This window comes from Salvelinus namaycush, chromosome 12 (assembly GCF_016432855.1).
Source record: "Salvelinus namaycush isolate Seneca chromosome 12, SaNama_1.0, whole genome shotgun sequence".
NCBI classification, from domain to species: domain Eukaryota; kingdom Metazoa; phylum Chordata; class Actinopteri; order Salmoniformes; family Salmonidae; genus Salvelinus; species Salvelinus namaycush.
Window position 1 is genome coordinate 10,689,546 of NC_052318.1, and position 16,827 is coordinate 10,706,372.

Here is a 16,827-nt window from a genome sequence, read left to right on the forward strand (position 1 = left end):
GTATATCAGGTTGGGACTGGGGGTATATCAGGTTGGGACTGGGGGTATATCATGTTGGAACTGGGTGTATCAGGTTGGGACTGAGGGTGTATCAGGTTGGGACTGGGTGTATCAGGTTGGGACTAGGTGTATATCATGTTGGGACTGGGTGTATATCATGTTGGGACTGGGTGTATCATGTTGGGACTGGGGGTATATTATGTTGGGACTTGGGGTATATTATGTTGGGACTTGGGGTATATTATGTTGGGACTGGGGGTATATCATGTTGGGACTGGGGGTATATCATGTTGGGACTGGGGGTATATCATGTTGGAACTGGTTGTATCATGTTGGGACTGGGGGTGTATCAGGTTGGGACTGGGGGTGTATCATGTTGGGACTGGGGGTATATCAGGTTGGGACTGGGGGTATATCAGGTTGGGACTGGGGGTATATCAGGTTGGGACTGGGTGTATATCAGGTTGGGACTGGGTGTATATCAGGTTGGGACGGGGTGTATCAGGTTGGGACGGGGTGTATCAGGTTGGGACTGGGGGTGTATCAGGTTGGGACTGGGGGTATATCAGGTTGGGACTGGGGGTATATCAGGTTGGGACTGGGGGTATATCAGGTTGGGACTGGGGGTATATCATGTTGGAACTGGGTGTATCAGGTTGGGACTGAGGGTGTATCAGGTTGGGACTGGGTGTATCAGGTTGGGACTAGGTGTATATCATGTTGGGACTAGGTGTATATCATGTTGGGACTGGGTGTATCATGTTGGGACTGGGGGTATATTATGTTGGGACTTGGGGTATATTATGTTGGGACTTGGGGTATATTATGTTGGGACTGGGGGTATATCATGTTGGGACTGGGTGTATGAGGTTGGGACTGGGGGTATATCATGTTGGAACTGGTTGTATCATGTTGGGACTGGGTGTATATCATGTTGGGACTGGGTGTATCATGTTGGGACTGGGGGTATATCAGGTTGGGACTGGGGGTATATCAGGTTGGGACTGGGGGTATATCAGGTTGGGACTGGGGGTATATCAGGTTGGGACTGGGGGTATATCAGGTTGGGACTGGGGGTATATCATGTTGGGACTGGGGGTATATCATGTTGGGACTGGGGTATATCATGTTGGGACTGGGGTATATCATGTTGGGACTGGGTATATCATGTTGGGACTGGGTGTATCAGGTTGGGACTGGGGGTGTATCATGTTGGGACTGGGGGTGTATCATGTTGGGACTGGGGGTGTATCATGTTGGGACTGGGGGTATATCATGTTGGGACTGGGGGTATATCATGTTGGGACTGGGTGTATATCATGTTGGGACTTGGGGTATATCATGTTGGGACTGGGGGTGTATCATGTTGGGACTGGTGGTGTATCATGTTGGGACTGGTGGTGTATCATGTTGGGACTGGGGGTGTATCATGTTGGGACTGGGGGTGTATCATGTTGGGACTGGGGGTATATCATGTTAGGACTGGGGGTATATCATGTTGGGACTGGGTGTATGAGGTTGGGACTGGGGGTATATCATATTGGAACTGGTTGTATCATGTTGGGACTGGGTGTATCAGGTTGGGACTGGGGGTGTATCATGTTGGGACTGGGGGTATATCAGGTTGGGACTGGGGGTATATCATGTTGGGACTGGGGGTATATCATGTTGGAACTGGTTGTATCATGTTGGGACTGGGTGTATCAGGTTGGGACTGAGGGTGTATCAGGTTGGGACTAGGTGTATATCATGTTGGAACTGGTTGTATCATGTTGGGACTGGGTGTATATCATGTTGGGACTGGGTGTATCATGTTGGGACTGGGGGTATATCAGGTTGGGACTGGGGGTATATCAGGTTGGGACTGGGGGTATATCATGTTGGGACTGGGGGTATATCATGTTGGGACTGGGGGTATATCATGTTGGGACTGGGGTATATCATGTTTGGACTGGGGTATATCATGTTGGGACTGGGTATATCATGTTGGGACTGGGTATATCATGTTGGGACTGGGTGTATCAGGTTGGGACTGGGGGTATATCATGTTGGGACTGGGGGTATATCATGTTGGGACTGGGGGTATATCATGTTGGGACTGGGGGTATATCAGGTTGGGACTGGGGGTATATCAGGTTGGGACTGGGGGTGTATCAGGTTGGGACTGGGGGTGTATCAGGTTGGGACTGGGGGTGTATCATGTTGGGACTGGGGGTGTATCATGTTGGGACTGGGGGTGTATCATGTTGGGACTGGGGGTGTATCATGTTGGGACTGGGGGTGTATCATGTTGGGACTGGGGGTGTATCATGTTGGGACTGGGGGTGTATCATGTTGGGACTGGGGGTGTATCATGTTGGGACTGGGGGTGTATCATGTTGGGACTGGGGGTGTATCATGTTGGGACTGGGGGTGTATCATGTTGGGACTGGGGGTGTATCAGGTTGGGACTGGGGGTGTATCAGGTTGGGACTGGGGTGTATCAGGTTGGGACTGGGGTGTATCAGGTTGGGACTGGGGGTGTATCAGGTTGGGACTGGGGGTGTATCATGTTGGGACTGGGGGTATATCAGGTTGGGACTGGGGGTATATCAGGTTGGGACTGGGGGTATATCAGGTTGGGACTGGGTGTATATCAGGTTGGGACTGGGTGTATATCAGGTTGGGACGGGGTGTATCAGGTTGGGACGGGGTGTATCAGGTTGGGACTGGGGGTATATCAGGTTGGGACTGGGGGTATATCAGGTTGGGACTGGGTGTATCAGGTTGGGACTGGGTGTATCAGGTTGGGACTAGGTGTATATCATGTTGGGACTAGGTGTATATCATGTTGGGACTGGGTGTATCATGTTGGGACTGGGGGTATATTATGTTGGGACTTGGGGTATATTATGTTGGGACTTGGGGTATATTATGTTGGGACTGGGGGTATATCATGTTGGAACTGGGTGTATCAGGTTGGGACTGAGGGTGTATCAGGTTGGGACTGGGTGTATCAGGTTGGGACTAGGTGTATATCATGTTGGGACTAGGTGTATATCATGTTGGGACTGGGTGTATCATGTTGGGACTGGGGGTATATTATGTTGGGACTTGGGGTATATTATGTTGGGACTTGGGGTATATTATGTTGGGACTGGGGGTATATCATGTTGGGACTGGGTGTATGAGGTTGGGACTGGGGGTATATCATGTTGGAACTGGTTGTATCATGTTGGGACTGGGTGTATATCATGTTGGGACTGGGTGTATCATGTTGGGACTGGGGGTATATCAGGTTGGGACTGGGGGTATATCAGGTTGGGACGGGGGGTATATCAGGTTGGGACTGGGGGTATATCATGTTGGGACTGGGGGTATATCATGTTGGGACTGGGGTATATCATGTTGGGACTGGGGTATATCATGTTGGGACTGGGGTATATCATGTTGGGACTGGGTATATCATGTTGGGACTGGGTGTATCAGGTTGGGACTGGGGGTGTATCATGTTGGGACTGGGGGTGTATCATGTTGGGACTGGGGGTGTATCATGTTGGGACTGGGGGTGTATCATGTTGGGACTGGGGGTATATCAGGTTGGGACTGGGTGTATATCATGTTGGGACTTGGGGTATATCATGTTGGGACTGGTGGTATATCATGTTGGGACTGGTGGTATATCATGTTGGGACTGGTGGTGTATCATGTTGGGACTGGGGGTGTATCATGTTGGGACTGGGGGTATATCATGTTGGGACTGGGGGTATATCATGTTGGGACTGGGGGTATATCATGTTGGGACTTGGGGTATATTATGTTGGGACTGGGGGTATATCATGTTGGGACTGGGTGTATATCATGTTGGGACTGGGGGTATATCATGTTAGGACTGGGGGTATATCATGTTGGGACTGGGTGTATGAGGTTGGGACTGGGGGTATATCATATTGGAACTGGTTGTATCATGTTGGGACTGGGTGTATCAGGTTGGGACTGGGGGTGTATCATGTTGGGACTGGGGGTATATCAGGTTGGGACTGGGGGTATATCATGTTGGGACTGGGGGTATATCATGTTGGAACTGGTTGTATCATGTTGGGACTGGGGGTGTATCAGGTTGGGACTGGGGGTGTATCATGTTGGGACTGGGGGTATATCAGGTTGGGACTGGGGGTATATCAGGTTGGGACTGGGGGTATATCAGGTTGGGACTGGGTGTATATCAGGTTGGGACTGGGTGTATATCAGGTTGGGACGGGGTGTATCAGGTTGGGACGGGGTGTATCAGGTTGGGACTGGGGGTGTATCAGGTTGGGACTGGGGGTATATCAGGTTGGGACTGGGGGTATATCAGGTTGGGACTGGGGGTATATCAGGTTGGGACTGGGGGTATATCATGTTGGAACTGGGTGTATCAGGTTGGGACTGAGGGTGTATCAGGTTGGGACTGGGTGTATCAGGTTGGGACTAGGTGTATATCATGTTGGGACTAGGTGTATATCATGTTGGGACTGGGTGTATCATGTTGGGACTGGGGGTATATTATGTTGGGACTTGGGGTATATTATGTTGGGACTTGGGGTATATTATGTTGGGACTGGGGGTATATCATGTTGGGACTGGGTGTATGAGGTTGGGACTGGGGGTATATCATGTTGGAACTGGTTGTATCATGTTGGGACTGGGTGTATATCATGTTGGGACTGGGTGTATCATGTTGGGACTGGGGGTATATCAGGTTGGGACTGGGGGTATATCAGGTTGGGACTGGGGGTATATCAGGTTGGGACTGGGGGTATATCAGGTTGGGACTGGGGGTATATCATGTTGGGACTGGGGGTATATCATGTTGGGACTGGGGTATATCATGTTTGGACTGGGGTATATCATGTTGGGACTGGGTATATCATGTTGGGACTGGGTGTATCAGGTTGGGACTGGGGGTGTATCATGTTGGGACTGGGGGTGTATCATGTTGAGACTGGGGGTGTATCAGGTTGGGACTGGGGGTGTATCATGTTGGGACTGGGGGTATATCAGGTTGGGACTGGGTGTATATCATGTTGGGACTTGGGGTATATCATGTTGGGACTTGGGGTATATCATGTTGGGACTGGTGGTATATCATGTTGGGACTGGTGGTGTATCATGTTGGGACTGGGGGTGTATCATGTTGGGACTGGGGGTGTATCATGTTGGGACTGGGGGTATATCATGTTAGGACTGGGGGTATATCATGTTGGGACTGGGTGTATGAGGTTGGGACTGGGGGTATATCATATTGGAACTGGTTGTATCATGTTGGGACTGGGTGTATCAGGTTGGGACTGGGGGTGTATCATGTTGGGACTGGGGGTATATCAGGTTGGGACTGGGGGTATATCATGTTGGGACTGGGGGTATATCATGTTGGAACTGGTTGTATCATGTTGGGACTGGGTGTATCAGGTTGGGACTGAGGGTGTATCAGGTTGGGACTGGGGGTATATCATGTTGGAACTGGTTGTATCATGTTGGGACTGGGTGTATATCATGTTGGGACTGGGTGTATCATGTTGGGACTGGGGGTATATCAGGTTGGGACTGGGGGTATATCAGGTTGGGACTGGGGGTATATCATGTTGGGACTGGGGGTATATCATGTTGGGACTGGGGGTATATCATGTTGGGACTGGGGTATATCATGTTTGGACTGGGGTATATCATGTTGGGACTGGGTATATCATGTTGGGACTGGGTATATCATGTTGGGACTGGGTGTATCAGGTTGGGACTGGGGGTGTATCATGTTGGGACTGGGGGTGTATCATGTTGGGACTGGGGGTGTATCATGTTGAGACTGGGTGTATCAGGTTGGGACTGGGGGTATATCAGGTTGGGACTGGGTGTATATCATGTTGGGACTGGGGGTATATCATGTTGGGACTGGGGGTATATCATGTTGGGACTGGGGGTATATCATGTTGGGACTGGGGGTGTATCATGTTGGGACTGGGGGTGTATCATGTTGGGACTGGGGGTATATCATGTTGGGACTGGGGGTATATCATGTTGGGACTGGGGGTATATCATGTTGGGACTGGGTGTATGAGGTTGGGACTGGGGGTATATCATGTTGGAACTGGTTGTATCATGTTGGGACTGGGTGTATCAGGTTGGGACTGAGGGTGTATCAGGTTGGGACTGGGGGTATATCATGTTGGGACTGGGGGTATGAGGTTGGGACTGGGGGTATATCATGTTGGAACTGGTTGTATCATGTTGGGACTGGGTGTATCAGGTTGGGACTGAGGGTGTATCAGGTTGGGACTGGGTGTATCAGGTTGGGACTAGGTGTATATCATGTTGGGACTAGGTGTATATCATGTTGGGACTGGGTGTATCATGTTGGGACTGGGGGTATATCAGGTTGGGACTGGGGGTATATTATGTTGGGACTTGGGGTATATCATGTTGGGACTGGGGGTATATCATGTTGGGACTGGGTGTATATCATGTTGGGACTGGGTGTATGAGGTTGGGACTGGGGGTATATCATGTTGGAACTGGTTGTATCATGTTGGGACTGGGTGTATCAGGTTGGGACTGAGGGTGTATCAGGTTGGGACTGGGTGTATCAGGTTGGGACTGAGGGTGTATCAGGTTGGGACTGGGTGTATCAGGTTGGGACTGGGGGTATATCATGTTGGGACTGGGGGTATATCATGTTGGGACTGGGTGTATCATGTTGGGACTGGGGTATATCATGTTGGGACTGGGGGTATATCATGTTGGGACTGGGGGTATATCATGTTGGGACTGGGGGTATATCATGTTGGGACTGGGGGTATATCATGTTGGGACTGGGGGTATATCATGTTGGGACTGGGGGTATATCATGTTGGGACTGGGGGTATATCATGTTGGGACTGGAGGTATATCATGTTGGGACTGGAGGTATATCATGTTGGGACTTGGGGTATATCATGTTGGGACTGGGGGTATATCATGTTGGGACTGGGGTATATCATGTTGGGACTGGGTGTATCAGGTTGGGACTGGGGGTGTATCATGTTGGGACTGGGTGTATCATGTTGGGACTGGGGGTGTATCATGTTGGGACTGGGGGTGTATCATGTTGGGACTGGGTGTATCAGGTTGAGACTGGGTGTATCAGGTTGGGACTGGGGGTATATCAGGTTGGGACTGGGGGTATATCAGGTTGGGACTGGGGGTATATCATGTTGGGACTGGGTGTATATCATGTTGGGACTGGGTGTATATCATGTTGGGACTGGGTGTATATCATGTTGGGACTGGGGGTGTATCATGTTGGGACTGGGGGTGTATCATGTTGGGACTGGGGGTGTATCATGTTGGGACTGGGGGTGTATCAGGTTGGGACTGGGGGTGTATCATGTTGGGACTGGGGGTGTATCATGTTGGGACTGGGGGTATATCATGTTGGGACTGGGGGTATATCATGTTGGGACTGGGGGTATATCATGTTGGGACTGGGGGGTGTATCATGTTGGGACTGGGGGGTGTATCATGTTAATACTGGGGGTATATCATGTTGGGACTGGGTGTATCATGTTGGGACTGGGGGTATATCATGTTGGGACTGGGGGTATCATGTTGGGACTGGGGGTATCATGTTGGGACTGGGTGTATATCATGTTGGGACTGGGGGTGTATCATGTTGGGACTGGGGGTGTATCATGTTGGGACTGGGGGTATATCATGTTGGGACTGGGGGTATATCATGTTGGGACTGGGGGTATATCATGTTGGGACTGGGGGTATATCATGTTGGGACTGGGTGTATCAGGTTGGGACTGGGGGTATATCATGTTGGAACTGGGTGTATCAGGTTGGGACTGGGGGTATATCATGTTGGGACTGGGGGTGTATCAGGTTGGGACTTGGGGTATATCAGGTTGGGACTGGGGGGGTGTATCAGGTTGGGACTGGGGGTATATCATGTTGGGACTGGGGGTATATCATGTTGGGACTGGGTGTATCATGTTGGGACTGGGTGTATCATGTTGGGACTGGGGGTATATCATGTTGGGACTGGGGGTATATCATGTTGGGACTGGGGGTATATCATGTTGGGACTGGGGGTATATCATGTTGGGACTGGGGGTATATCATGTTGGGACTGGGGGTATATCATGTTGGGACTGGGGGTGTATCATGTTGGGACTGGGGGTGTATTAGGTTGGGACTGGGGGTATATCATGTTGGGACTGGGGGTATATCATGTTTGGACTGGGGGTATATCATGTTTGGACTGGGGGTATATCATGTTGGGACTGGGGGTATATCATGTTGGGACTGGGGGTATATCATGTTGGGACTGGGGGTATATCATGTTGGGACTGGGGGTATATCATGTTGGGACTGGGGGTATATCATGTTGGGACTGGGGGTATATCATGTTGGGACTGGGGGTATATCAGGTTGGGACTGGGTGTATCTCATGTTGGGACTGGGTGTATCATGTTGGGACTGGGTGTATCATGTTGGGACTGGGTGTATCATGTTGGGACTGGGGGTATATCATGTTGGGACTGGGGGTATATCATGTTGGGACTGGGGGTATATCATGTTGGGACTGGGGGTATATCATGTTGGGACTGGGGGTATATCATGTTGGGACTGGGGGTATATCATGTTGGGACTGGGGGTATATCATGTTGGGACTGGGTGTATCATGTTGGGACTGGGGGTATATCATGTTGGGACTGGGGGTATATCATGTTGGGACTGGGGGTATATCAGGTTGGGACTGGGGGTATATCATGTTGGAACTGGGTGTATCAGGTTGGGACTGGGGGTGTATCATGTTGGGACTGGGGGTATATCATGTTGGGACTGGGGGTATATCATGTTGGGACTGGGTGTATCATGTTGGGACTGGGGGTATATCATGTTGGAACTGGGTGTATCAGGTTGGGACTGGGGGTGTATCATGTTGGGACTGGGGGTATATCAGGTTGGGACTGGGGGTATATCAGGTTGGGACTGGGGGTATATCATGTTGGGACTGGGGGTATATCATGTTGGGACTGGGTGTATCATGTTGGGACTGGGTGTATCATGTTGGGACTGGGGGTATATCATGTTGGGACTGGGGGTATATCAGGTTGGGACTGGGGGTATATCAGGTTGGGACTGGGGGTATATCAGGTTGGGACTGGGGGTATATCAGGTTGGGACTGGGGGTATATCAGGTTGGGACTGGGGGTATATCATGTTGGGACTGGGGGTATATCATGTTGGAACTGGGGGTATATCATGTTGGAACTGGGTGTATCAGGTTGGGACTGGGGGTATATCATGTTGGGACTGGGGGTGTATCATGTTGGGACTGGGTGTATCATGTTGGGACTGGGTGTATCATGTTGGGACTGGGGGTATATCATGTTGGGACTGGGGGTATATCATGTTGGGACTGGGGGTATATCATGTTGGGACTGGGTGTATCATGTTGGGACTGGGGGTATATCATTTTGGGACTGGGGGTATATCATTTTGGGACTGGGGGTATATCATGTTGGGACTGGGGGTATATCATGTTGGGACTGTGGGTGTATCAGGTTGGGACTGGGGGTATATCATGTTGGAACTGGGTATATCATGTTGGGACTGGGTGCATCAGGTTGGGACTGGGGGTATATCATGTTGGGACTGGGTGTATCAGGTTGGGACTGGGGGTGTATCATGTTGGGACTGGGGGTATATCAGGTTGGGACTGGGGGTATATCATGTTGGGACTGGGGGTGTATCAGGTTGGGACTGGGGGTATATCATGTTGGGACTGGGGGTGTATCATGTTGGGACTGGGGGTGTATCATGTTGGGACTGGGGGTGTATCATGTTGGGACTGGGGGTATATCATGTTGGGACTGGGGGTATATCATGTTGGGACTGGGGGTATATCATGTTGGGACTGGGGGTATATCATGTTGGGACTGGGGGTATATCATGTTGGGACTGGGGGTATATCATGTTGGAACTGGGGGTATATCATGTTGTTCTCTTTCAATGACACAGTTTGACCTTTGTCATCCTGTGGTAAGTTAGGGGATGTCCCTGTGCCTCACTTCTGGGGCAAGGAGAAGGTCATAAGCGCACAAAATGGGAGAATCTCCATTGCATACTCCTCTGTCCTCGCCTCCTCCTCAAAACCCATTTTGAGAAGAAGTTCAGAGGGGAGGGACTTATGGAAGGACGCGAGGAGTATGCAATGGAGATTATCCTAGTGAGTGCAGAGTAGAGGCCCAGCATTGACTTGACGTTGCAATTCATGTAACCAGCCTGCTCTGAGAGTGTGTGTGTGTGTGTGTGTGCGTGTGCGTATGTGTGTGTGCTGGCATGGTCTGTGACTGATACAGCTGACAGAACAATGACTCCTGACCTCTAGCTTTCCTGTTGACACCTCCTGGAAGTGGAATACTTTCATTTCCACTCCTCTTACCTCACATTTGTCTCTGAGAACAGCTGAGAGACCTCAGTTTCCTCCCTGGGTGACGTTACAGGAACACGTGTTGTCTGTCTCCAGATCAGTGCCTATCCTCATTCTGACAAACAGATGGAAATTAAAGGACTCAAATACAACAAGATTGTACTTGTAGACACACGTTTTCTTTAGTTAACGGGACGCTAAGGCCGTTGCCATGGAGATGGAGGGGAGGAGCAAAGTTCTGCCGTGGGCTGCGTCTCAAGGGTCGTCTTTCTCTCTCTCTCTCTCTCTCTGTCTCTCTCTCTCTGTCTCTGTCTCTGTCTCTGTCTCTGTCTCTCTCTCTCTCTCTCTCTCTCTCTGTCTCTCTCTCTCTCTGTCTCTCTGTCTCTGTCTCTGTCTCTGTCTCTCTTTCAATTCAATTAAATTTGCTTTATTGGCATGACGTAACAATGTACATATTTCCAAAGCTTATTTTGGATATTTACAATATAAAAATGAGAATCAAAATTGTCAACGGGACAACAGTAACAACAATAACCAAGTGTCAAAATAACCATACATTCAACAATAAGCATACAGTAGAGTACATGTGCAGGTTGATTGGTCTGTCAGACACTGTCCCTCAACTTATGGCAGGCAGCAATGTAGTGCGCTGCCAACCCACAGCTCTCTGCGTCCTCCCCCAACAGGACTGGTAGCCTACTCTCATCAGGGAGGTCTTTGAAACCTTGAATAAGGGTTTCAAATTTGGGGAAATGACAGTCTCTAATTGTTTTTTTTGTTTTTTTAAACATTTTGTCAGGAAATGCAGCTCCGTCTCAGGTTCTGCTGTTGTGCAGTGGTTGCACAGCCTTTCCTCTACAGGGAGACAGGTTTTCCTGTGTCTACCCTTTTCAATGGCAAGGCTGTGCTCACTGAGCCTGTACTTTGTCAAGGTTTTTCTAAGGTTTTGATCAGTAACCATGGTCAAATATTTAGCCACAGTGTACTGTCGATTTAGGGCCAGATAGCACTGCATTTTGCTTTGTGTTTGTGCTTGTGTTTCCCAATAAGCAATATAGTTTTGTTTTGACTGTGTTGTAATTTGGTTTATCCTGATTGATTGGATGTTCTGGTCCTGAGGCTTCAGTGTGTTAGTAGAACAGGTTTGTGAACTCAGCCCCAGGACCAGCTGGATGAGGGGACTCTTTTCTTTGCTCAGCTCTCTCTCTCTCTCTCTCTCTCTCTCTCTCTCTCTCTCTCTCTCTCTCTCTCTCTCTCTCTCTCGAAGATAAGAGTAGAGACTGGGTGCCGGAGATATTCCTGTTTAGTAATATATTTGAAGTGTAGAGGTGATTGGTGATGATGGAAGGCCTAAAGATAGGGTGGGTCAGTCAATGAAGACGTGGGGTTCAACGAATGAACTGATGAATCAGTCATTGTCCGTCAGAAACAACACCACTTATTTTGGTTCATGTTGTTCTGCTATCTGAGTGACACACAGCAAGGATCATTTTCAGGAAATTCCGTGTCTCATTTGATAATAATCTACGTCTTGATATGTCTCAGAGTGTCCTAGAATGTCTCAGAGTGTCCTAGAATGTCACAGAGTGTCCTAGAATGTCACAGAGTGTCTTTGTTTCACACAACTGCACATAGCCAAGCCCTAACTAAAGTGACTGTAGTCACAGCCCTAACTAAAGTGACTGTAGTCACAGCCCTAACTGAAGTGACTGTAGTCACAGCCCTAACTGAAGTGACTGTAGTCACATAGCCACACCCTAACTAAAGTGACTGTAGTCACATATCCAAACTGAAGTGACTGTAGTCACAGCCCTAACTGAAGTGACTGTAGTCACAGCCCTAACTGAAGTGACTGTAGTCACAGCCCTAACTGAAGTGACTGTAGTCACATAGCCACGCCCTAACTGAAGTGACTGTAGTCACAGCCCTAACTGAAGTGACTGTAGTCACAGCCCTAACTGAAGTGACTGTAGTCACAGCCCTAACTGAAGTGACTGTAGTCACAGCCCTAACTGAAGTGACTGTAGTCACAGCCCTAACTGAAGTGACTGTAGTCACAGCCCTAACTGAAGTGACTGTAGTCACAGCCCTAACTGAAGTGACTGTAGTCACAGCCCTAACTGAAGTGACTGTAGTCACAGCCCTAACTGAAGTGACTGTAGTCACAGCCCAAACTGAAGTGACTGTAGTCACAGCCCTAACTGAAGTGACTGTAGTCACAGCCCTAACTGAAGTGACTGTAGTCACAGCCCAAACTGAAGTGACTGTAGTCACAGCCCAAACTGAAGTGACTGTAGTCATAGCCCTAACTGAAGTGACTGTAGTCACAGCCCTAACTGAAGTGACTGTAGTCACAGCCCTAACTGAAGTGACTGTAGTCATAGCCCTAACTGAAGTGACTGTACTTTAGCCTCCCTTCCTTCCAGGTAAAACTGTAATCATCGGTTTCCTCAGCTGCCTGGGTCAAGTCGGGAGTTGAGACAAATCCAATGCTGTGTTGCTGCTGAAATATGCCTTTGTTTTCCTGAATGAATAGTGTTTATATATAGTGCTGCATAGCACTCTGGCTGCTTGTGGATATCCTGTTGATATGGTTACAGGGCCCGGCCTTAAAGTGGAGTCACATAGTCAGGAACACAGTTAGACGCACACACACTCACAGACTTTCACTCTCAGACTTTCACTGACACGGTCAATGTGTACTGCTACTGCCGTTTGTCATGTTTAAATTGCTCTGTTGCTTCCGGGTGCAGGCACCCTGGCGGATTCCCGTCTTTTTCCCTCCTTGCCGGTCTGTGTCTGTCTTCAGGGGCCCTGTGAGATTGTGTTCCAGGGGCTAGAGAGCAGGACTGTGCTGCATCATTGTGTGGTGGGCCGGAGATTAGGAATCAGAGGATAGAGGAGGAGAAGTAGAGGGCTGGAGAGGCGGGAGTCAATAAGGTCATTTATTTTTTGCGTGTATCCTTGGCCGCTCTCCTTCCTCTGGCGTCTCAGAACATCCAGTGACAAAACAGTAATGGCAGCGGTTAGCTTAATGCTTACTATCAAAGCCAAGACTAATTACCCATGTGTGTTCTGGCTCTGGCCGAGGGTGTTGCGTAGCATTTGGCTGGAGCAAGGAGTCTGGGTAGCCAGGCAAGTTTTCCTCTGCCCTGGCTGGGATTGAGTTAGAGCACCTTTTACAAGAGATCTCTTTGCAAAAACCCAACTGGCTGCAGAGGTGATTCATATTATTTAATATGTGTAGCCTAGTGGTTAGAGCTTTGGGCCAGTAACCGAAAGGTTGCTATTTTAAATCCCCGAGTCGACAAGGTGAACATTCTGCCGATGTGCCCTTGATCAAGGCACTTAACCCTAATTTCTCCAGGGTCACCGTTGATAATGGCAGACCCTGGCCGTGACCTTGGCCGTGACCCCGCTCTCAGAAATCAGACATCCCCAAATGGGCACTTAGCTCTATTTAACATTTGCGATAAGCAGTCCAGGTGCCTCTGTGTGCTCAGGTACATGCACTGTTTAAACTACTAGCACACAGCTCGGACACCCATGCATACCCCACAAGACATGCCACCAGAGGTCTGTTTAAACTACTAGCACACAGCTCGGACACCCATGCATACCCCACAAGACATGCCACCAGAGGTCTGTTTAAACTACTAGCACACAGCTCGGACACCCATGCATACCCCACAAGACATGCCACCAGAGGTCTGTTTATACTACTAGCACACAGCTCGGACACCCATGCATACCCCACAAGACATGCCACCAGAGGTCTGTTTATACTACTAGCACACAGCTCGGACACCCATGCATACCCCACAAGACATGCCACCAGAGGTCTGTTTATACTACTAGCACACAGCTCGGACACCCATGCCAGTACTACATAGAGCCATGACTACATGGAACTATATTCCACATCAGGTAACTGATGCAAGCAGTGAAATTAGATTTAAAAAACAGATAAAAATACACCTTATGGAACAGCGATGACTGTGAAGAGACACACACACAGGTACAGACACACACATACACAATAACATACGCACACATTGTAATATTGTTGTTTGGTGGTATTATACATTTTGTATTAAAGACATGTAGCGGTGTAAGAATGTTATATGATGTACTGTTTTATCTTTCATGTGTTTGTCACCATGCTTTGCTATAGATCTGTTCATGTCATCTTTACAATGTGACGAGAGTCTAAACTCAGTCAGGAGAGGGGTTGTCTCTAAAGAGTTGAGATGATTGGACACAAGGAGAGGGAGAGGGAGAGGGAGAGAGAGAGAGAGAGAGAGAGAGAGAGAGAGAGAGAGAGAGAGAGAGAGAGAGAGAGAGAGAGAGAGAGAGAGAGAGAGAGAGAGAGAGAGAGAGAGAGAGAGAGAGAGAGAGAGAGAGAGAGAGAGAGAGAGAGAGAGAGAGAGAGAGAGAGAGAGAGAGAGAGAGAGAGAGAGAGAGAGAGAGAGAGAGAGAGAGAGAGAGAGAGAGAGAGAGAGAGAGAGAGAGAGAGAGAGAGAGAGATGTGTGGAAAACCTCACAGAAGAGGAGACATGACAGGCCTGCTGCACCGTACTGCCTGCCGTGTGGTGTGTGTGACAGGGTGTTTGGTTCACCTAGACTCTAAAGCACTGTTGGCCACCTGTCACTCACCTAATCTTTCTCCAACAGTCTTTAACATTGCCCTTACAGAGAAACAACTTGGCCAAAACTCTAATGCCTCATTTGAGTCATTTCAGAAGAAGTGAAACATGATCAGGTTACCAGTCTGACCACAGAGATCTCGATGTACAGAGATCTCAATGTACAGCTATTTATGGCCATAGTGTTTTCATACTTTGGTGGCTTTGATGGCAGCAACACATTGTGACTCAGTTTACGAGAGCAAACTCTGAAACCATTGGTGTTTTATAGCCAGCTCTGAGGTCTCACTCCTGAGGCGAGAGCTTCCTTGATATGCTGAGGCATTCAGTATTTATGAAAAAGTACAAGGTTACAGGGCCTCAGTTAAAAATTATTCAGACTGGCAAGCAACTGCAAATCATACATGTGTGCCCCATGAAAGGCTCATGCTATTTACACAAGCATGGTCAATTTCTCTCTCTCCCTTCCTCCCTCTCTCTCTGTGAGAATGGTTGACACACAAACTGTGCAGAGGACATAGCTAAGGAAGGAGACTTTAACACCTCATGCATAATTTTTTATAGACGCCCATACGCCTCCCTCTTTTTGTTAACGTGACTTGCCCTCTCTCTGTCCCCCTTCAGATCTGTCCACGGCCAAGAGGAAATTTGCAGAGTCTCTCAACGAGTTTAAGTTCCAGTGCATAGGAGACGCAGAAACGGATGACGAGATATGTATTGGTGAGCTCGCCCTGAGAAGCTTGTAGTTACACACTCAGCACCAGCATAAGCGCATCACCAGTGTCGAAACATAGTGAAGGCTGGTCACCAGTGTCCAAATCACAGCGAAGGCTGGTCATTAGTGTCTGAATCACAGCGAAGGCTGGTCATTAGTGTCTGAATCACAGCGAAGGCTGGTCATTAGTGTCTGAATCACAGCGAAGGCTGGTGACCAGCATGCTGGTCTTTTCAGTTTTCTTCCCAGCAGGGCTAAATGCTGTTATAAATGCATTTAGGTTCCTTGACAAGTTTGATGAAATTCAAGGACCTCAATAAACTTGCCATTCTGTTAAAAGTACATTCCTGGAATATTTTGGGTTCCTTTTTATAGTAGGAATTAAAATGTAAGACTTGAACTCCACATTTGGAGAGTATTACTCTGTCGAGTGCGTGTAAATGTTGGAACAGGATCGTGGCATCTCAAGTGAAAACTCTGACCCAAAACAATGCAGTCATGCTAGGCTAGATCTAAACTAGGGTTTCCCAAACTCGGTCCCGCCCCCCCGAGTGCACGTTGTGGTTTTAGCCCTAGCGCTACACAGAAAATTCAGATAATCAAAGTTTAATGCTGACTTGGTTATTTGAATCAGATATTATGTGCTAGGGCAAAAAACTAAATGTGCACCCAGGGGGGGACGACGACTGAGTTTGAGAAACCCTGGTCTAGAGCAGGGATGGAACAATCAGTAGCTTGCTAGTTGAAAACACATCCCGGTCTAAAGCAAGCATGTCAACTAGGATTTCAAAGCAAAGTCACACGTGTTGAATGTTAGATTGTGTACAGTATGATCACTGGCTCATTATTTATTGTTAACGTCTGTCTGTCTGTCTGTCTGTCTGTCTGTCTGTCTGTCTGTCTGTCTGTCTGTCTGTCTGTCTGTGACTGACTGACTGACTGTCTCTAACCATCTACAGCAAAGTCTCTACAGGAGTTTGCTGGAGTGTTGCAGAACCTGGAGGATGAGAGAACACGGATGGTGAGTGTCA

At 48.7% G+C, this 16,827-nt stretch overlaps 1 protein-coding gene across 1 annotated transcript in view; it reads left to right on the forward strand.

Moving 5' to 3' along the window:
- The window catches only part of LOC120056769 (rho GTPase-activating protein 26-like), a 108,842-nt gene that overhangs the window by 59,455 nt on the left and 32,560 nt on the right, over positions 1–16,827 (forward strand). Inside the window, exons 2-3 of the mRNA XM_039004976.1 lie at positions 15,706–15,801; positions 16,756–16,817. Coding sequence (XP_038860904.1) covers positions 15,706–15,801; positions 16,756–16,817 — 158 coding nt within the window. The remainder of the gene's footprint in view (positions 1–15,705; positions 15,802–16,755; positions 16,818–16,827) is intronic.